This window comes from Cygnus atratus, chromosome 9 (genome assembly GCF_013377495.2).
Source record: "Cygnus atratus isolate AKBS03 ecotype Queensland, Australia chromosome 9, CAtr_DNAZoo_HiC_assembly, whole genome shotgun sequence".
NCBI lineage: Eukaryota > Metazoa > Chordata > Aves > Anseriformes > Anatidae > Cygnus > Cygnus atratus.
Genome location: NC_066370.1, coordinates 2672277 through 2693771, shown reverse-complemented (window position 1 = coordinate 2693771; position 21495 = coordinate 2672277). Strand labels below are relative to the sequence as shown.

The following is a 21495-nucleotide window of genomic DNA, read 5'->3' as shown; positions in this document are numbered from 1 at the left end:
GGCAGGAGGAGAGGGGAGCAGGCAAGATGTGACAAACGAAACTAGATTTCTCTTCCACTATCTGCATTAAGTACTAACAACCACTAGGTTCAAAAATATTATATACATGACAGATTGCATGTGAAGTTCAGACTCTTTTGTCAGTTAAGTGCTACTGACTATCACACTAGCCTTGGATATCCTCAGCTGTAGCAGGAAATGAAGACTGGTTGTAAAGGAGGATGTCAACACACAGCTAATTTTTAAGTGTATTAAAAGCTCTGACCTGGGAAAAGCTTTGGAAGGCCTCTAATGATGCACCTGAATATGATCAGAAAAATCTTATTGATACTGCTGGACTGAAGCACATAATTAACTCTGTCACAATATTTAAAAGTTAAGTCTTGTGGGAAGGTAGAATGACAACTGCAGGAGAGGGAGAGAGATGCATAACAGGGAAGGTTATTCCAGCTTTATGAACTACTCTCAATTGTATTCCAAATCAGATTTTAACAAAAATGACAGTGTCCAATAGCAGTGCAATTGATGCACAGGAAGCTATGCAGAATACCTGATAAATATACTGTTTCTAAATAGCAATTCATCATAATTTTCATAGATACCAATGTTTTCTCTTTTTTTAATTTACCATCAAGTCTGTACTGCTAATTAACACCATCTAGTTTAAACTCTCCTTTAAGGCCTGAATAAAAAGACAAGAACAGAAAAGCTGTACAGATGTCCTTTAAAGAAAATAGTCCCAAAAGCTGTTTACAAAAAACAAAGTTTATGTAATGATCTGCTTTCCATTTAAAACGTCAGATGCCTGTGATAGGACAACTACAGGACATCTGAGATGCCCGTAAGACTCTCAACCATATCAGACACCTGATACAAGCCGCCTATAGGGAAAAACTGACTGCAAAGTGTATGCAAGTCAGACTTGAAAGTAACCTTTGCTAAGCTTTCCTCAGTAAATCAGAAACACAAATGCTGTTTCTGACAAAACCTGCAAAGAGTTTTATATCCAAATGTGTTTAATCCTTTAAGCTCTTCCTGACTACCACAACACACTTTGAACAAAAGGTGATGAGAACTGGCTATGTGTAACAGCCTGAATGTGGAAAATGAACTGGAATTATTCATTATTCAGCTGTGAAAACTACAGAATAACTTCAAAGTTTTTAATTGATATCCAACAGCTTATACGGCCCTTACCAAAACACTTCTAACCATACCATCATATATACAATTTTATTATTCTTTGAAACTGTACTTCAAAAAATCTCAGTCCTCAGATTAAACTGGCAGCAGACTAGCCACCAGGCAGAAAGTGTCTTATTTACCAATTGGAATAATGTGTTTTCATTATGCAGTCCATTATTCCTATCCCCATTCTGCTCATGCCTTCATGTGATAGTACTGAATTCTTCCCTCCTGTCCCCCCTCTCTTTACCATGCTGTTTTTAAACCTTAACCATTCAACTCTATTTTTAGTTTTTCTAGGTTATGTCCCTTCTAACATGGAAATCGATTAAGATGAAGATATATGGTCAACTTATTATGGCACTGTATTGTTCCATTCCATCCATACTTATTTCTTATTTTTAACACTATTGCTTTAATTTCTATTTGCAATTAAGGTGGTATTTTCTTAAGTCTGAGAATTTTCATTATTACTGTAAAGGTTCAAAGCCCACTCGTGTGGTAGTGGGTTCACTACCATACAGAAGCGTGAGGACTTGTTAAAAGATTCTGAAAGCCCACAACTCAAATTAACCCAATTCCTATATTATTTTTAATCCAAAAAGGCACATTTCTAAGTATCCCTTATATATAAACCAAACTTTTTTGTACTACAGAATTTACAATTAAGGTGAACTGATTCAAAGAGTTTACTGGTGTTTGTGGGTTGTTTTTTTCCTCCTTTTTAGTGTAATAAGCTAGTACAGAGGCAATCAGTAGGAAATTCATTGCTGCTCCCAGTTCATGAGAATGAACTGAAACATATAACGAAATGGAGTGCTTTGGATTAAGGTGAGGAACAGTTAAAAAATATAGTCCTAGCTTTGCTTGTTACATACTCTAAGGTACTCCTCTAAATTATGGATGGTGACTGGCGTGTCTTTTCCCCCTTTTTTCAGCTCTATATTAGGAAACCCAGGAAGTGTGAAGTCCAGCCCTAGATCTTCCACTGAGCAGCCATTCATAGTCAGAGCCTCCAATGCATACTGTAGACTTTCTTTGGTCTAAAAAAATTAGAAACAAAAACCAGTGAGAATAATTCATTAACATCAACTTATCCAAAAAGTTATGACTTCTAGAACAATTTTGACAAACATTTCCAGAAGAGTATTATTGTTAATACTGTTACAGTACTCCTTGCTTTCCTCTGTATTTTTCATACATAACAGTAAGCCAAGACAAACCAAATAAACCATCTCAAAGGATAAGCCCGAAAGATCCTAACAGTAGGATTTTCTCTAGCAATTCTGGAATTACTTTAACTTCTCACATAATTATTTAGAAAATACTGTTGCAAGAGAATGAGATGTGTAGTACAATAGAGTTCTTAGGCTGTTTTTTCCTTACAATAGTGAATAGCATTCATACTTGGCAGGCATACTGACATTTTTCAGCTTTCATCCATCAGGTTTCAGGTTTCTCATACTCTTGCTGAGAGTTTAGAAGTAGTGATCAAGGAGAAAGTGATACAGTGAGATGAAGAGGAACAAAGGCCCACAAGCTTGCAATACCTTCACTAGTAACAAAGCAGATGCATTAAGAATAGAAACTAGGTTATTACCACCTGAATTGATTGACAATGGATGCTAGAAAAGGGTATGCATGCCACAAGTATTTTTATCACCACTCTGTAACAGTGTTATTATTTATAGCTAAGAGCAGATAACCTCGTGAAAAAAGTTAGGATTCCTCTGCATCTGTAAAAACTTGTTCACACGTGAAGTCCATTTATACCATTTCTACGTATAGCTTTTTCAGTGAGAAAACACACACCCAACAGGCACTTTTCAAGAAAGCCTGAAAGATTGATCAAACCTATAAACCCAAGCCTTTTTGAATGTTCAAAAAAAAAAAAGAATTAAGGATAGAGTTTTTCCCCTGATACTAAAGTTGGTAATATTTTCAAAATGAACCAAAAGGAGAAGCACCCTCATACATGTGTCTCAGTTCTAGCCATTTCTTGCCCATGTTTAATCACACACAAGAATTCTGTAATCAATTTCTAATGTCAGAACAGATTTCCTGGAACAGATTTATCATGAAGTCTACAAAGACCATTATAATTACTAGCCACTGAATCAGTAACATTAAAACTGCTCCTTTTATTAAAAACGTTATCAGTGCTACCCCAGTATTAAGCACTACAATACATTCTCAATTATGGCTGCTTCAAAATCCAAACACACATAAGAATGCACTCCTCCTTCCTTAGGTTTACTTTCCCACCTGCGTTTTGTCCTGTTCAAGTCTTTTCTTTTGTCTTACAATATCTTCAAGGTGATATATTGATTTGGCTACTACTGGATCAATACTGAACAAGTCATGTGATGTCAAGGAAGTTTCCTGCCGTAACATCCACTTATAAAAAGGAAGTCCAAGAGGAAGGTCCACCTATGAATCAAAAAATGTATTGCTGAACTGTTAGTCTTTCTAAACTATTATCTTGCAAAATTTTTATCTCTTGCCTAGATCTAGAGTAATATTTACTAATTCATAGGTCTCCCACATACCAAAACACTAAATGTTTTTAGTTGAGGTATTTACAGTTGAGCAAATAGAGATGACTGGCTAAAGCATATGTATTAGAACATCCAGCAAGTTATCAGCTGGTATAATAACTATCCTAAAATGATCTTGAAAAAAGATTGAAGAGAGCAACACAAGACAGACATTTGCTTTTCCTTTTTTCAGTCTTAAGAGTTACTGTAAAGATCTTCAACATACACTATCCTTTCCCCCTTCCAGAAATGCTCAACTGCATTTCTTGACCCAAACTGCTAGAGATGAAAAATCACAGAATAGCCTAAGTTGGAAGGGACCCAGAAGATCACCAAAATATTTCCATGGAATTATTAATGATACTTTTTCCCCTCAACAATTGGGAACCAGAATTCTCATCTAACCCTTTAGAATCATGTTTTCTGTTTTAAGCTCACCAGTCTAAAATCCATGATTGCCTTTGCCATTAGTTTTCCCAAAAAGCGGAACTTCATTTTAACTTTTGCAATGTGAGCTGGCTTGGCGGTTCTACCAAAAGGAAGTGCAAAAAGGCCTTGAAGATTATGAATATACTTGGTACCTTCCTGGCTTCCTGTTGAGAAAGAGTGAGGGAAAAGAAAGTTCAACATATACATTGCTAGTTTCATTCTGGACAAGTTTCAAAAAACCTATCAGGTAATTATCAACTTAGAATTTCTTGTAAGATTATAAAAGAAAATATCCATAGACTTAGAATCAATTCAATATTAAAACAACACTGGTAGTTCAGGTAGTAAAACATTTACCTTTTGGATTGGCTAAAGTTACTTCTTCACCCCTCCAAAGGCCTAAATCCGCTCTCTGTAGTTCCTGAGATACAAGTGCATAGAACTCTAGTGTAGGGCCTAGGCCTGTGCCAACCTTCAGAGGGGAAAGCAGGGTGCAGGGAAGGGAGAGGAGCAGGGAGAGGGGAGAAAAATAAGTAAGTAAACAAGAGTCTATTAGATCACTTTGAATATCTAAACCCCTACTTACACTGAGAAAATATAGTACGTGATAGGCTATAAGACAACTGCACTGCGAAAAGCCTCTTGACAGCATAGCTATGCCAACAATTACAGTATAATTGAAGCACTTTAGGAAGACCACATATCGGAGCGAGAAGTAATGGAATAAAACTATCAACCACCTAATGATCATATTATAGAAATGCAGCTGTTCCCCAGAGTAAGAAAAGATATACTCTTCAGAGTAGGATTGATGAGATTTAGTATAACAAATTTAAGTTTCTCCTAGCAACTAAAAATCATAGCCAAGTGAAGGAGGGATAATTAACAGAATTTTGTAGCACCAGCAATGGTAAGGACCAAGAGTGTGACCAAGTCATTCTAAGAAAGTTGTAGCTTTTTGTATTAATCTTCATTAAAAGGGGGTTAAATTAGACTGCATTGACATTACTTACTTCATTCTCATACTGGATTTCCAACATGGCTCTTGAACTGCCTAGATCCTGCATCACAGATTCTGCCTGTTTCAACAGCTCATCTCTGTTCACAGTGCGCTACACATTAGAGAAGTTTTAAGTAGTGAAATTACGTCTGTAAGTCCCAGTTCCCAAGGCAGTTACAACAGGAAAAAATTAGTTATGCAAGTTTTTCCACCCCATGCTAGTTAGTTCCACAGTTCAACAATTTCTAAGTTAATACTTTGATAAAATAATTCTCTCCTAAATAAAAACTGACTAGGAATAAAGCATTCCATTAAAAATGAAAACCAGCACCTTACGGTTGTATATATATAACTTAACAGGTACTACTCCTACTAAGAATCTGGCAGCAGGACTGTAACATAACAGAAGTGCTGTAATGTGCTATTACATACCTCAAAGTAATGTGTTAGAACCAGACTACAGACGCCCAAGTCCAAAAACTTAAGGAAAAAATATTCTGTTCTGCCCTCTCGGATTCTCTAGTAGGGGAAGTGGAAGGCTTCTAAGAGAACACCACTAGGATTCCTATGTGGTGGAAGCTATGTTCTAGTTGGCTAGTTTCTCACTTCTTTTCTTCCAGAGGTATTCAAAAACATGCAGATCTAAAACTGAGATCTGCTGTATAGTAAGGATAACATCTCTCCAGACTCAAGGCAGACACCAAGACTCTCCATTAAAAGTAGTCATGCCTTCATTTCATCATGTTGTGACAATATTCTCCCAGAATAGAACGATAATGTTTCCATTTATTCAAGTAACACTGCCTCTACATCCTATAGGCTGAATTATTTCAGAGTTCTACCTGAAGCAAATCAGAGGGTTACAGACAAACCTACAGAAATGTCACTAACATAACCTAAAATTTGACATTCAATCTTAGTGTCTAGTTTCAGAAACCGTAAAGATTCCAATTCCAAATTAGGCTGGATCTGGAAAAGCAGTGTAGAGTATACTGTAGCGCCTTCTGCCATCTAATGGCAGATACCTAGAAGACATTGTGCTTTCTACACTGGGACTTGGAAACAAATGAAAACAAGCCTCCCCTTTATTTGTATACTACCAAAAGTTGACATCTTAAACTTCTCACAATGATATTCTTAAAAACAATAGCAAAATTAACAAGTCACTCATTCCATTTTTAAACAATATATACCTACTTTTTTCCTGTCCAGCCGTGGTGCCACTCTGCTATCCTGAGAATCTGACTGATTGATTTCTGGATTAGTATCCAGTAGTCTTTGCATGGCTCGATCACGATCAAAAGCAGTTACATAAAACAGCATTTGCCGGGTATCAAACGGAAAGAAAAAAGGGCTGTAAAGAGCATTTCATTTGTTAGCTGAGTTTTGACTAGCATCTATGGCTACAGTTTAACACACAAATGTAGTAGCCTTGAAACTAGTGCTTTATTAAACACTCTGGTAAAAGCAACCTCCAAAGGAAACCCCCAGGACATGAATTAGTTCTGGGGAATGCATGACAATGCTTATAACCAAAATATAGAGATGGGAAGTCACACAAATCCAAGAAAATTCTAAACTCTTCTTCTAAACCAACTCCAGTACTGTATCAGAAATTAAGTATTTCTTTACTTGTTCAAGCCTGTTTTGCAGTTAGGAAATCCAATTCAGATAAAAGATCTCAAGATAGCTCGAGCTCCTGTATTTAGAAGAGAAAAAAGGGAACCTGCCTAGAAACTACCTAGAAACAGCACAAACACTGTACCTTTCATCATTTTTGGAAACACTTTAAACGATCTGTGAAAGACTACCAATTAGAGAAGCTTCCTATTTATCAGTTCTACTATTCTTGAAGACATGTGCATCTTAACAGTGTAGTCCTCCACTGACATCACAACTGGAAAGGTTGTTTTATGGAGTAAACGCTACAGATGTTTGTATAAGAACATACACTGATAATCACTAAATTTCTCCATAAAAATTCCAGACAGATTATTAAATTGAAGCACTGAAAATTAAAAGGCTAAACAGTCTCTCTAGGGTGTGAACTTCCAATGTGGCTTCAATTAACATGCTTGAAAAAAAGCATGAATGTCAATCCTGACTTCTCATTCTTTCAAGCGCAAGAGTCTTAGAGCTTATAACCTATCAACTTGATAGAGATCTATAATATTTTATCAATTATTTTAAAAAATATTTCCTTATATACCATGTCAAATATGCTAAGATAAATGCAGTGAAATAATAAGTCATTACACAGTTTAACGGGAGAATAAATGGTACAGAGAACCACATTTCTGTTTCAATCAGAAAATTTTAAACTGCTCAGAAATTCCCTTAAGAAGTTGTCCAAACTTCGCAGCTAGTCTAACCATCCACACTTGGTTTAAATTGTACAGCAGAGGTACCATCCAAGCCTCACTATGCAACTTAGTAAGACTTGTTACTACACTTTATTCTCCCCCAGCCCTTTCAGAAGTGAAACATATGTTGCACCTGGGCTGCTCAGCCAAGAGGCCTACTGAACTCAAATTAGAAATACTACACAGTAAGTCAGTCATACCATGTTTTTCCAAGTTCTGTCAGCCAGGTTGGTATGTTTCCTGTCATAATTACCAAAGGATCCTGAAGCTGCCTGTTTGCTTTTGCTGTCAGCTTACTGTTGATAAATTCTGATGTTGGAATAATCTCCTTGCAGATTGCGTTCTGTGATGTTAAAGAACAAGGTATTTTTAGTTAAAGAAACATCGGGAAAAAAAGTCTTTACAGTATTTTAACGTTTCCAATTTGCTTATCATCACAGGAAAAAAGTTTCACTGCTACTTTAGCAGTGAATAGAGTCTGACTCAAAAGACAGAGTGAGTCGATTTCTACTATACATTTTCTTTCCTGGATTAACAGTGTCTTTTGAACTTGAAGAAAGTAACATGGAAAGCATTTAACATGCTAAAGCATACATGACTGACCATATGAATTTATAGTCTTCATCAGAAGTTAGATAAATAGGTATGGGAAAGAAGACAGTATTTATGTTATTCTTTTTCTGGTTGGTTGATTGCGGGGCAGGGTGTAGGATACAGACCATAGGGAAAAGGCTATTTTATGGTGTTTCTGGACAGCTGTTTGTATCAAGTACGAAAGTGATTGTAAAAGTGCTATACTCACATCATACAAATAATACCAGTATCGACTGATAGCATGTAAAACTCTCAAAAGAAGAATAACATCTAATGAAGGATCTTCAAACGTTATGTTTTCAGGTGGAGAAGATATAAGGTAAACTTCTAAAGGATTTAATACCGAAGGGCATACACCATCTAGCATGAAAAAAGAAAAACTGTTATCAACACTTATCAATTAGAAGTCCTCCCAAGATTTACATTAGAAACCTAGGTAGTATTGAAATTTACAGGGTATTCACTCAACCCAAACAACTTCATTAGACAATTCAGTTAGTACTACATGTTTAGTTTTAACATCAACATTAATGTGTGCTTTCAAAGAAGCTTCTTCTACTATGTATGCTTTAAAATGTGTCTCACTCTTCCGTATTCTTTCAGTAAATTCACAAATTAACATACTACCACAGCAACACACTCACCATGCCACAGTTCATCATGCTTTTTAGAATTTCTAGGTGAAGTTTTCGTTGGAGCAGTTTGCGCTCTTCCTCTTTTACCACCAACGCAGTCCTTGTTACCATCTTCATCCTCTCGCACAGGTTTGTACCTATAAAGTAATTCAAAATTAGTATTGCATAAACATGTTTTTAACTTACGTGAAAAGAAAGGTTATAGAACTGTTAGTTTGACTACCATAAATTTACTTCAGTGCAAGTTAAAGCAGAAATAAGAACTTCACAGTTCTTGAGTTATATTCAGTTTCTCTTTATTTATACATCTCTCTCAAACTTGAGAAGCTGTCCCTTGATTTCTCTAGCCAACTTACCAAATGGTATGTGTTTTTGTCCAAATCCCAGCTCTTCCTAATGGGTTGCTTTCATCATCCGTAGACTCCCTCTCCTCCTCAGCTTGCAAACTGTACTGCCTAACTGCTTGATACACAGTCATATTATATGGCAGCAAGTGATCTCCAATGTAAAATTGCAGTCTATGCCTCACATTCCCTGAATTTAAGAATTGAGCAGCCTGAAAAAAACAAAAAACAGAAAACCACACGAGTTAGGAAACTTGTTGCTAACTTTCCTTTAAGCTTCTTCTTATACCATCCCCTCCCCTTACCCACAAAGGAAAACCTTACCAAAGATTCATCTATTTCTTCATCTGACCCATCATCATCACTATCTTCATCATCTTCTCTAACTCTTCCATAACCTGAGAAAAGAAAGGAAAAAGATATACTTATTTGCTTTTACACAAAATGTAGCAATGCTTTTGTACTCCTTTACAAACTCCGCTTTTCAAAACACTTCCAAAACATGTAAATTCAAAAATGTAAGGTTCATACATTTTAGAACAAATTTCAGTATCAATATTTGCAAACTCCCCACATTATAATCAAGTTGACTATCAGATTAGCTGTACTACTGTTATTATTTAGATGGAATTGTTTACAAACAGGAAATGTTTGTCCCAGAAAGAAGCAGCTTTATTTTCAGCCTTACTCTACCCCCACTGTGAATGAGATACATTTATAAATACCTCACATTTGTCTTCAGTATAATCCTCAGAAGCTTTTACAGACTCTATCTTAAGCAGCAAAATACACACAACGACCATATAAGACAAATACCTCTAACTACAAGGTATCTTTCAATGGCTTGTACTAAAGCCAGAGGATCAATCTTCACAGGTCCACCCTTCCACTGTTTCACATTTGCACAGTCCGGATGTCTTTGCAGCTGGCATTTTAATTGATGTGTATTGAAGAACTTTAAAGCTTGTGATCCTCTGTTAAGAGAAAAACTCAAAATAATTTGTGAAAAAAGTTGCTACACAAAGAATCTAATAACCATAATTGCATTAAAAGTGCATTAAAATAGGCTTATACATGCATTTAAGAATTTACTTGTGTTCATTCACAGAATATAATTTCTCAACCTATGTCTTTAAAAACAAGCTTATTAAGAGTCAGATAAACAGACTAAGGATTTTATTCTACAAGAACTCCAGAATCTAAGTTGGACAAAGTTTTATTTCCAACAGAAGCCGCATGGTTTAAGAGAAAGTCCAGTCTGAGGTCTGATTATAATATGGCCTATACCGCCCATCTGTGAGGTATGAAGTTCTTCAGTGGTCAGCTGATGCCACAGAACAGTTAGAGCTGTGTTTACCTGCAGTACTATGAGAATAGGAATTGAGGATGGAAAATGCAAATCTCTCTCATGTTTAACGACCTAAAGGGACAAACCAAGAGCTTCTGTTTTTTCTTGCCAAATATAGTTTATATGTGTGTTGCAAGCTATCAATACTCAAGCTAATAGTTCTTAATCAAACCTCTTAATCTTGTGCTGCTTCTATTTCCAGGTACTAGTGAAAGACTACCAAACCTTAACGCCTCAAAATCTTAATTGACATAATCTACAGTAAGACTAGCAGTCAAACAATGCTGCAGTAGTCTGACTCTCCATGTTTAGTATTCTAACAAGAGTAGCAGAATTTTTCTTTTATGACTAGCAACTGCAACTTTTGTCATTATCCCTTTTTATAAAAGTAGTGCATATTAAGAAGGATTAAGATTACAGAGCATACACTGTTTGAAAAAGCTGACATCAAGAACAGTAATTCCTTCAAGTATTAGACAACCATATATTGCATTCATCCCCAATAATTTTTATTTAAGTCTCACTAAACAAGTACTGAACTTCAGTGTACGTTATGCTACAGTGTGAGGCTCTAACACACCTATTATAATGGATGTTCTATCACAACTGACAAATTGTCCACACCGTCTTACTACTTGAAAAAGAAGTTTATGGCATTTCAGACTTTAAAAGGGGAGGAGTGTGGAAAATATGCATACACTCTGAAAACTATTCTTTAGTTTCTGAATAGTCCAAAGAATATCCATATAATTAAACTGAGCCTTCAGGTAGCACCAAAATTCTTCCAGAACTCGCATGCAACCTGTACCGTGATAGACTTTCTAGCTGCTATACACTGAATGAAAAATAGTGTTGATTTACTACAGAAAAGTACAGACAAACTGCAGAAATAGGTTTTCAGTAGTTCAAGTTCGTTACTTAGAACACAAATATTTAATAGGATTCTAAATTTAATCTATATTAAGACACAGGACATGTCTACAGTTATTTTAAACTATGACAGCCAACTGTTATCACTCAATCTATTATCATCCAAGAGAACAGAACTTGTCCAAATAACAAAGTTGAGCACGGTAACACAAACTTGCAGCAGTTCATCACTTTACTAAAAAGTATCACTGTTACCAAAGATTATTTCTTTCCAGTGTTGGTTACATGGGGACAAGGAAGACATTTGAATTTTTAAAGTTTAAGTTCAATGACTGCATCCAACCCCAGTCTAAGGGGGAAGTAGTTTCAAGATAGTAACCAAAGATCTGTTTAAATATTCAACCCCTCTCTGAATAAAGAGAGGCAACTGTGTAACTGCTTTTGTCTTTAAGAGGGTCAGAATTCTCCATTACCTCGTGGAACTTTTTAGTGTTGAATCAAGGCTTGGCGAACAAAAGCTTCCAACAAAACTGTTACCTGAGCATTAATCCTTACCTGCTCCCTGTTCCATTTCCACTGGGGAAGTCATGCACTTTGACCGGGAACTGTTCCATCTGACTGAGGCAATTGTTCATTTTATGGACTAATGCCAACAAGGTGCATTTTCTAATGGCTCTAATCTTCCAAGGGGCTCTTCTCCGGGAAGCTGAAATATATTCAAATGTTTTGGTTATGTGCTTGAATTAATGCACCTTTGATAACTTTCAACACACATAGTGCACAAAAAGGTTAAAACTCAGTGCTCTCACTTCAAGTGCCAGCAATATCAGAACAACTAGACTACATAACACAGGTATGAGACTTGTTTCAAGAGTGCACTTCTCACTTAGTTTAGATTTAATAGCCCTACAGATTTTAAGCATTAATCCTTAACCAGGAGCAGTAAGCTTCACTGAAACAGGGTATTCTAAATATTTTTGTTCTGTAAAGACACAGAATCATGTATAAGTTGTAGTGTTACATATCTTAGTCATAAACAAAGCATTCCTTGTAGCACCTTAGAGTTAAGGTCATTGCTGAACCTCTCAGATAGTCACGTATGCACAACTTAGGAGAAAGAAAGCTAAGAATGCCCAAATAAACAATAAAACTTACTGGAGAGGAAAAAAATACATGAAGAAATCTTTTCAATCTGATATCCCTGCTTACAGCATCTTTCTCACTTTTAGATGTCAAATAAAGCAGCAGTTGTTTCACAAATCCACTATGCTGGATTTCAAATGAGGACACGTCAGACTCCGAGACAATGCTACGGATTTCTACAAGGCACTCTGTTCCACCATCCACCTGAAAAAATATGAAGATAATATTTTACTACCCAAGTAATAAGGGCTTAAGAAACACTATTCCCACTGCACAGAAGAGCTCTTACAGGGAATAAGGTTTCTTTTTAGTAACTCAATACAAGTAATGACTCAGCAAGTAAATTGAGGATAAGCAACTTCTCTGTTCAAGGGTATACATTAGACAACTATACACACACACACACCGGCTTTTAAAAGAAATGCAGGGTCTTATTTCTGTCTCCTGTAAACTGAAGATTAGCTCCAAACAAAATGCAAAGAAAAATAAATACTTGTATGAATTTTGCATGACATCTGTGTGGAGAGGAGGAGGCGGTAAAGTTTCATATTCTAATGATTCCTTAGGTCAACCTAAGTCAACTGTTCAGCTACTTTGCAAGTTAAAGATTTAGACTATTTGTCAAGGATCACAACTGCCTGACAAGCAAGGCTCAAATTCTTGAAATCCTACTACATTTAGCCCAACTTGTATTTCTTCTGTCCTTTCAACTTAATACTACTAACCCCCCCACAGCCACCGCCTGAAGTTCTGGCTACAAACTATGTTCTTCAATAGGTAGAAAGTCAATCCCTAACACTTAAATGCAGACTGAAAAAATCTGAAAGAGAATGTTCTAAGTGACACATCACTAAGAACAAACAATACCACTGTTAACGCAAGTCATTTATCATAAAAGATAATGTGTCAAAGGTTATATAGAAATTAAAAAAAAATAGCCACCACAAGTTTAAGAAACATTGTATCATTGCTTAAAATAACAAAAACTACGATTAAAATATTGGCTATATTGTCTAAGATGGCCAGCTTTCCTCTAGAACCACAGCCCTCCTCTTAAGCACTTTTACTGCTTCAATTCCCACCCCTTTCAAACAAGTCTGCCACTTCTAACCTGGAGGTTGAGTTGTTCAGTTGCAGTGCAAAGTCTCTGTAAAACATTTAGTGCAGGATTGCTTCCATCCATGTTTTCAGAACTAAAGTAACGGTCTACAAATTTATGGGCCTGCTCCTTAATCCAGCCCTTAATTTTTTCTCTGTAAAGAAGCACATAAAAGACATTTGGCCACACGCTTAGCATTTGCATATTTCATTACAAGTAAAAACAACCAGAGTACTGTTTTCTCCATGCTTGACAGCAAGCGTAGATAACAAGCCTTCCCTTTTATTCAAATATAGTAAAGACATTTTTTGCTGATTACTTGTTGCACACATTTTTCCCAGTTCTCCAATTCTTCCCTAACACATTACTATATCCTATGAGAAGTTATTTTTTCCTAAGTTTCTTATTAAAGAATGGGTTGGGAAGATCATCTAGTCCAAAGATCTAGCTCACCCCCAGCCCCCCCCCCGCCATGTGCAGCAAAGCCATCTTTCACTAGATCATTTACTAGATCAGGTTGCTCAAAGACTTGCCCAACCCAACCTTGAATACCCTGAGTGATGGGCATCCACAATTTTTCATTCTTTTTCTGGAATTATTTTACCAGTGCTTACCCCCAAAATATCATTGATGTGCTACCTAATCACCTGATAGCTTATAACAAAGTGCCTGCACCTCAAAATCAACTTCACAGTATGTGTATTTTGACTTGCGTACCTGTTATTAGAAATTGTATCCTTGGAAGCAGCCCTTGCAAGACCACTTACTCCTGCTGTTCGTGCTGGTTCAATGTTATTACTGTTAGACTGTGTGCTTAATCTTCCCCATGTTTTAGGATTTAAACTTGCCAAGAAGGAAGATTTAGGAGATTGAGTAGTTGTAGGGCTTTTAGCTGCAGAAAGCAAAAACAAAATTAAGAGGATCTCCTAGAATCAACACGTTTATTAGAGCTAGCACTGTTGACAGCTTATAAGCTTACTTTCAATTTAGAAGGAGTTAGTGTCACATTATGCATATTTTACCTTGATTGTCTACTTTCTCATCATCTCTTGGAGGAGAATATTTTGGTCTCCTTGGCCCTCGTTTTGGCAGTCTTTTTCTCTTTAGAACATCACTCAGTCGTCTGTCCAAATTTAAGAATAAAGTACCATGATTCCATCCACCACATTCATAGGCATACCCATCCTTTCTGTTCAAGATGCATCTACTAGATATATCCTCAAGGATATAAAAGGTTCCATTCCACAACAAGGGGGAAACAAGGGAAAAAACAGGCAGAGAGGGGGCCTCAACTCTAATTTAATGGGAAGGACAAAGTGATTACTCCATCCAGAAAGAAGGGACTTGGCTTGCTGTCACCCTTCTAATACTGGCAAATACAGACAGGAGCACCACTGAATAAAAACATTAAAATTATGAGAAACTGTCATAACTGTTCATAACAGTGTTATTCCTTTATTTGAATGCATTTAATACAAAATATACACAAATTATTGAACAAAAGACACTTGACCTGCTTGCCCCTTAATAATAAGTTCCAGATGACTTCTCCCTCCAGTCCCCAGTAGAAAGGAGCCATACACCATAGCTAGCATTTCTCTGAAAGAATCCTCTGAAAGAATCCCTGTCCTCAAGAGTTACATGAGACTACAGCTGTTGCTCTTGGCATTCTCCAGTCTCTCCCCAAAAAGCATGGATTGTTTCCTATCATTACATCATATGTATCAGGTCACTAGTTTTTGTTTGGTTGTGGTTTCTTGTTTCTTTGTTTTAATTGTTTGCTTTTTAAAGCATTTCATATAAAATGAATTAGAACTACTAACTGATCGTTTCAACACCTCTTCATTTTACTAACTTGAGAGAAAAATACACAGCAAAATGCAGCTGATACTGTAGCAGCCCACAGTCAAGATTTTTTCGAAGAGAAAAGATCAGATCATTTGTTCAGAAGAAATAGTGCACTTACCCCTGTGGGCTCAGATCCAAAGAATCCTCCCGGCTGTGTTGTAGGCTGGGAGAGCCCAAATCTGCAGCTGCATTACTGGCAGCAGTGGCTGTTCCAGTACTTATTGTTGTAGTGGCACCCAGCGTTCCTGATCCATTAGTGCATACTTTTGGTGGGCTTGTTAGCAAAGCCTCAGACTCTGCTAAGTTTTTCACTTGGTGCATCACTCCTTCAAAAAAGAAGTAGCCTTTATGCTTGGGGGGGTCTTTGGGGCTTTTTGAGGGGGAGGTTGGGGATTGTGTTTGCAGAGACAAAAATAGGTTTAACCTCTTGTTTGACTATTGCATCTTTTGCATGCGCACATATGTTTTAAAAGCAGATTAATTCTTTCTGAAAAAAATTAACCTACATAGTTTAAAAAGAAAAGTGACAACAGCATTAACAGTGGCTAAAAACTCATAGTAGCTTCAAACAGACTCCCCACCAAAGATTCATTCATTTTGTCCAGTAAGACTACCCGTGTAACTTCTGCTAGCCTTCTTCAGCCTAAACTTAAGTTCTCTAGCATCTAGTAAGCCTGTACAAACTTGTTTCAGATTCAGAAAACACATTTGTCTCCTCCAGAGCCTTGGTCAGCTCCTCTCCAGTCATGAGAGCAGCTTGCATGGATCTGCCTTTATTATGCATGACCGATTGACTTGTTAAAATTTGGAGAATGGAGATTTGGACACACCTTACCCCCAAAATACTAACTACAGAGGAAGGGGCATAGAGGAGTACAGGAGGGAAATAAAGAAAGGATTACCTTCTCTTCTGAAGTAACGCTAAAATGTCAGGTAGCTTTTGCATTAAGATTTCTGCCATCTGCAGGGCTCCAACTACTATCTTAAGGTCTTGACTTGACAGCATGGAGGCAATATGACTACAACAGATAATTTGTTAAAATCAGGTTTGTCTTTTTAAAAAAAAAATCAAGCCAGTTCATCTTGCATACACTCTCAGTACTAATCTGTAACAAACAAATTTCACTGCACTTTCATAAGAGTTATAAGTAAAGGACAAAGTTCTTCCCCCATCTAAGTCACTTATGCCAAGTTTTTTCATGTGGCACAAAGGAAAATAGTTTAGTTTTTCAAATGTGGTACAAAGTTCCAATTTTTCAAAACTAGCAGTCAGTCTGTTTTCTAACTGCATCCTTTTGGCTAGACCCCTAACCTAATAATATAGCAAGTACAGGATGTTTCATGAACAGAACTGAACTTTCCAGCATAATGCCAAAGAAGTCTTATTGTTCAGAATATTACCTCAAAAGTCACCTTGCTACAGGCTAACTTTAGAAATTAGGAAAAGTAAGCGATAATATTTGACATAACTAGTACACAGAACCATAGAAGTAATCAGAGTTTCTATTACGGAAGTCTACAGTCAGCACCTACTGCAAAATCTAAGATTAAAAAAATCTTGAGAAGCTAGGCAGCCCCAGCTTAGGGAAAATAAATAAAAGGACTTAAAAAGATAAAAGATAAGTCAATTTGAGCTGTAAGATCCAAACTAGTCTCATTTACAATTTTTCATGAACCCACCTTGAAACAGCATGGTTTTTCAGCACATCCTTCAGAAGTTCAGCATCAGCAAAATAAATTATCCTAAGTATTGCTCTAAGGCACTTGTGTCTAACAGCAGGTCCAGCTGAAGAACTATATACTTCATAAAGGACACCAAACAATGTTTTAATAAAGGATTTTGCCAGTTCTGGGTCTTCTTTCATTAGTTGTGCTCGGGCATCATCCTTCTTCAAATCTGAATGTCCACCTGTAAGAAATTGTGCAACAAGTCACTGCATAGTTCTTTGCATCTCTGCTCTAAGGTGCTCAGTTTTTTTGTCTTCATCTTAAAAAGCTGAATTAGTTTAGATCTTGAATTGAAAAGATATGCTAATCTAGTAAACAGAAGTCAAACTGATATCAAGAACACAGCTACATATCCTCTTCTTCCAACAATGCCAAAGTGTGTTTATTCCATTGCTATATACTTCTGTGCCATAGTAAAGTCATTTTTTTAAAAAAAAAGTATGAATATTGTTTCATAAAACTCCAAGCCACAAAACCCCCCCCGTCCCCCCAATTTTTATGCATTTTCAGTCCCCTGAAAAGGAGTTCATCTGTTTAAAAGAATGTATTTCAATTTGAATGGTTGTAAAGCTATCTTCCAGTTATTCAAAATAGTTTGATATTCCATAGAAATAAGAAATGTATTAAAAAAGAAATGTATTGGCCAAGAAGTAGACTACTGCATACAGCATTAGTTAGCTATAGCTAGAAATGCTGGATGTCTCTAAGCTATACTTACTAGTGTTTGTATTGGCTAAAGGGTTTGGTTTCCGCTGAATGGCACGTGCTGTTCCAGTATCCTCATTTATTTGCTGCATAGAGTTAAAATCAATAGTATAGACACGCCCAAGTGTCGACAGGCTTATCTCATCCTCACCCACCTGATGAGCTGCCTAAAGACAAAGTGGAGTTTAAAGTTAAGAAAGCCTTAGCAAAAAGGAATTTATACCAAAGTGGTGAGAGAGGCAACACAGTAGCAAAAACCAATGACGGACAGAAATACAATAAAAACATCGATTAAGCATTCAACAGTTCCTCTATTACTGAATATCCAGCGCTACATTACAGCACGATGTTTGAGAAATTCATGTGTTTCTTTCTCAAAAGATGTTTAGTTTCAAAACCAAAGAAGAACACTCAGTTCCCTATACGACTTTTAAAGAACATCACCACACAGACATACCTCTATTATTCGACTATCAATCCTGTTATAGGGATGCCAGAGACCCCTGTCATCTCGCCATTGCCATATTGCACCATCGGTATTTTGCGCATTTCCTTTCTTCAGCATAGTATCAACAGCAAAGATCCCCTCTTTTGGCAGACAAGGCATCAGTTCACTGAGAAGAACATTAAAACAGCATTTGACTAGAAGTATACAATGAAGTCCATCTGAGCTGAATGCTCTTTGCCTTCATTTTAGAGTTACGGAATTTAACACCCCTACCAGACCCAAAAACTTAAGACTAGATAACTTACCAGATAAGAGAAGTAAGCTCATAAAGTTCTTGAGGACTTCGTGGAACAAGGTCAATTTGTTCTTGACAACTCCCATTTGAGGCTCCACAAAGGAGAAAGTGAAGAGTTTCTGCAATATCTGTAAGTTATTGAGATTGTTCATGTTGGTATACAGACTCTTGTGTTGGACTCTATACAGAAGAAATATTCTGCCTGTCTGTTTAGGGCAGTGACTACAACGTAGGACAAAAGCCATCTCTCTGGACATTACAAAACGTGTGTCTGTTCTCTGACATGGGGTTTGTGAGTTTTTCATTTCCACTGCCCACCTCCCATCCCTCCTTTAAGAGAAAGCAGTGAGGGGGGAATATCACTAAACACACAAGGCAGGGAAGAAAGCAGGGCAACATACAGGGCAATTGTAGTTGCAAGTCAGATTTCCCAAGATGGAAAGAAGGAACAGAGTGCAGACCAAAACAGCTACAAAGCAGTTACTTTTCATTATGTTTTCCCTTTGAAAGAGCCCTTAAATCACATTTCCCCTACTTAGTAAATATTACAAGAATTATATAATTTGTGTTGAAATAAAAACAACTTGCAAAGCTAATACAGACTCAAAAAAGATCAGGTGAGCATTGCAGTGACAACAGCTAGAGACAGGAGAGGGAGGGGGTGGAGGGGGCAGAAGACAGGACAAATACTTTCAACAAGATTAACTAAAAACTTTGTATCCCAAGAGAAGCACAGTAAGAAAGAAAAAGAACATAACACTTGTTTAATCAAGTGCTTAGAGTTCCATCCTGACCATAGGCACAAGTTTAAGTAGGCCCCCAAGACATGAAAAACCAAGAACTCACTTTGCTTCATAAGTTGGACTGCAAGTGTTGGACAATTGGAGCACATTAAGGAAAACATGCGCACCACCATGATGAACATTCCTGAGCTCAGGATTGGAGGCGTCACTACCAAGAGTTGCTGGATATTTGTTAACAAGTCCTTAGAAGCAACCTGTTGGAGCAAGTTCTTCAGAAGAAAACAGCAAAATCAAAGATGATAGTGCGATTTCAAAAGGTAATCCCTTATGACAGACAGAGGAAGGGAACAAACAAACCCACCCCACCCGCAGAAAAAAACAACACACACACCCTTACCTCCTCATGCTGGAAGTTGTCCACTAGCCGTGCAAAACAGAGACAAGTGCTTTCAACGGACTTTTTGTCCTATTAAAAGAAAATGTTAAGTATTTATTTGAATTAAACAATTTTAACTTGCATTAGACTAGGCTGTCATGAAGACATTCATAAAACATCTCAAAAAGACCAGTCAGACGGTCTTTTTTCACCTCTGCCAACTAAGCAGCATTGTTCAAATTTCTTTTGGTGCAATAGTCATTATGAGTGCCCATTTATTATCACAGCAGCATTACAGAATAGGCAGATCTTTAGAGTCACATGATTTAGAACCAACCACTTGAAACTATTGTGCAGGAATAAGTGTTTGGTTTTGTGTTTTTTTTTTTTTAAAGAGCAAAATTCATCCCCAAAGGTCAAACCAGCAAAAGAATCCAAACAGCATAACATGAATTGAAACTCAAACTTTCCAGAAGTAGGAAGGAAACTTGCAACTCCTCTATTAGGAAAAAAAGAACAGCAATACTACTAGATTTACTCTTATTGACAGGGCAACAAGTAAGGACTACAAAACCACAATTAGTCACGCTCTAAGTTCAGGTACCTTACTTATCTCATTTTACAAAGTTAACATGGGTGTCATGAATCCTTACAGCACAGTTAGAAAAACGAGAGTTTCATATGCACACCAAAGTATCACAGCTTGACAGTATAGAAGCTTTAAGGTAGTTAGCAGATTGCAGAGGCAAGTAATACACAGAAAGAACTAGATATCTGGAGGTAGCTTTATACTCCTTTCAGATCAAAGTGAAACTTTCTGCTTTCTAATAGCTTCTTACCTGATGGGTTAGCCTTTGTGTAAGCAGTGGCAAAGAGTCTGCCACAAAGTGAAACTCATCAGGTGTTATACTCTGGCAGCAGTTGGCAGCAATAGCTAATGCATTCCTCTGTGCATTTATACTGAAGAATTCCAGATAGAGCAAGCAGTCTGCCAACCCACCCTATAACAAAACAAAGAAGTGGTTTTTACTCTCAGTACTGCTAGAAGTTCCTGAAACTGGTTTTCTTGCTTCATCTTCACAGAACTTAGAGACCACCCAGGTGGGAATGGGTATGTGGAAGTGAAAGATGATTTCTTCCATACTTACTGCCTGCAGAATGGCTTTACTATGCCTGCGTGATAACATCTCTAGGGCTGTCAGCGCCTGCTCTGCCACATCAATGCACTGAATAACTTGCAGCTAGAATAAAACAAGAACATTTGTAGATCAATTGTTAAATCACTTCGTAAGAACAGTTGTCTTCATTAACATTAGACTAAGACATGTGCTAATGCAGCTACACTGCTAGCTGTAACCAAATTAAGCAATTTAAGGCCAGATCAGCTATGTAGCTACTCCAAGAGTTTCTAGTTTGTATAATTACTCAGTATCTTTGCAACACCAAAGTTTTCTGTCAGAGTGCTTTTCATTAAGGGTATGAACAAAGAGTAAACCCATCTTAAAAGCTTCTGATACGCTATGCATCATCATACAAACTATGAAAGAAACCATTATATTGAGGGTAATCCTGAAGTTAAAACAGAACTTAAGACAAAAACCCCTCAGATTTTTTTAATACTGTTTTGATTTCATGTTACCTTTTCCAAGAAGACAGGAATTGCATCAACCACTACAGCAGATGATCTAGGAAGTGCTTCCATCATGTATGTTAAGGCCCGACAAGCATGATTCATCTATTAAATATATAGATTTGTTAGAAGTTCAGCTGATACACTTGTTCAAAAACATTTAAGAATTACAGAC

The 21495-nt window shown here is 36.9% G+C and overlaps 1 protein-coding gene across 1 annotated transcript in view; it reads right to left on the bottom strand.

The window, feature by feature from the left end:
- The window catches only part of TRIP12 (thyroid hormone receptor interactor 12), a 74372-nt gene that overhangs the window by 5471 nt on the left and 47406 nt on the right, over nt 1-21495 (bottom strand). Inside the window, 30 exon segments of the mRNA XM_035544381.2 lie at nt 2064-2228; nt 3451-3615; nt 4161-4315; nt 4509-4623; nt 5165-5263; nt 6349-6505; nt 7715-7857; nt 8317-8468; nt 8753-8880; nt 9100-9299; nt 9412-9485; nt 9904-10061; nt 11861-11963; nt 11966-12011; nt 12461-12652; nt 13560-13701; nt 14265-14439; nt 14570-14670; nt 15514-15721; nt 16298-16314; nt 16316-16414; nt 17076-17304; nt 17842-17995; nt 18286-18442; nt 18582-18699; nt 19418-19583; nt 19712-19780; nt 20530-20691; nt 20839-20931; nt 21330-21425. Coding sequence (XP_035400274.1) covers nt 2064-2228; nt 3451-3615; nt 4161-4315; nt 4509-4623; nt 5165-5263; nt 6349-6505; nt 7715-7857; nt 8317-8468; nt 8753-8880; nt 9100-9299; nt 9412-9485; nt 9904-10061; nt 11861-11963; nt 11966-12011; nt 12461-12652; nt 13560-13701; nt 14265-14439; nt 14570-14670; nt 15514-15721; nt 16298-16314; nt 16316-16414; nt 17076-17304; nt 17842-17995; nt 18286-18442; nt 18582-18699; nt 19418-19583; nt 19712-19780; nt 20530-20691; nt 20839-20931; nt 21330-21425 — 4038 coding nt within the window.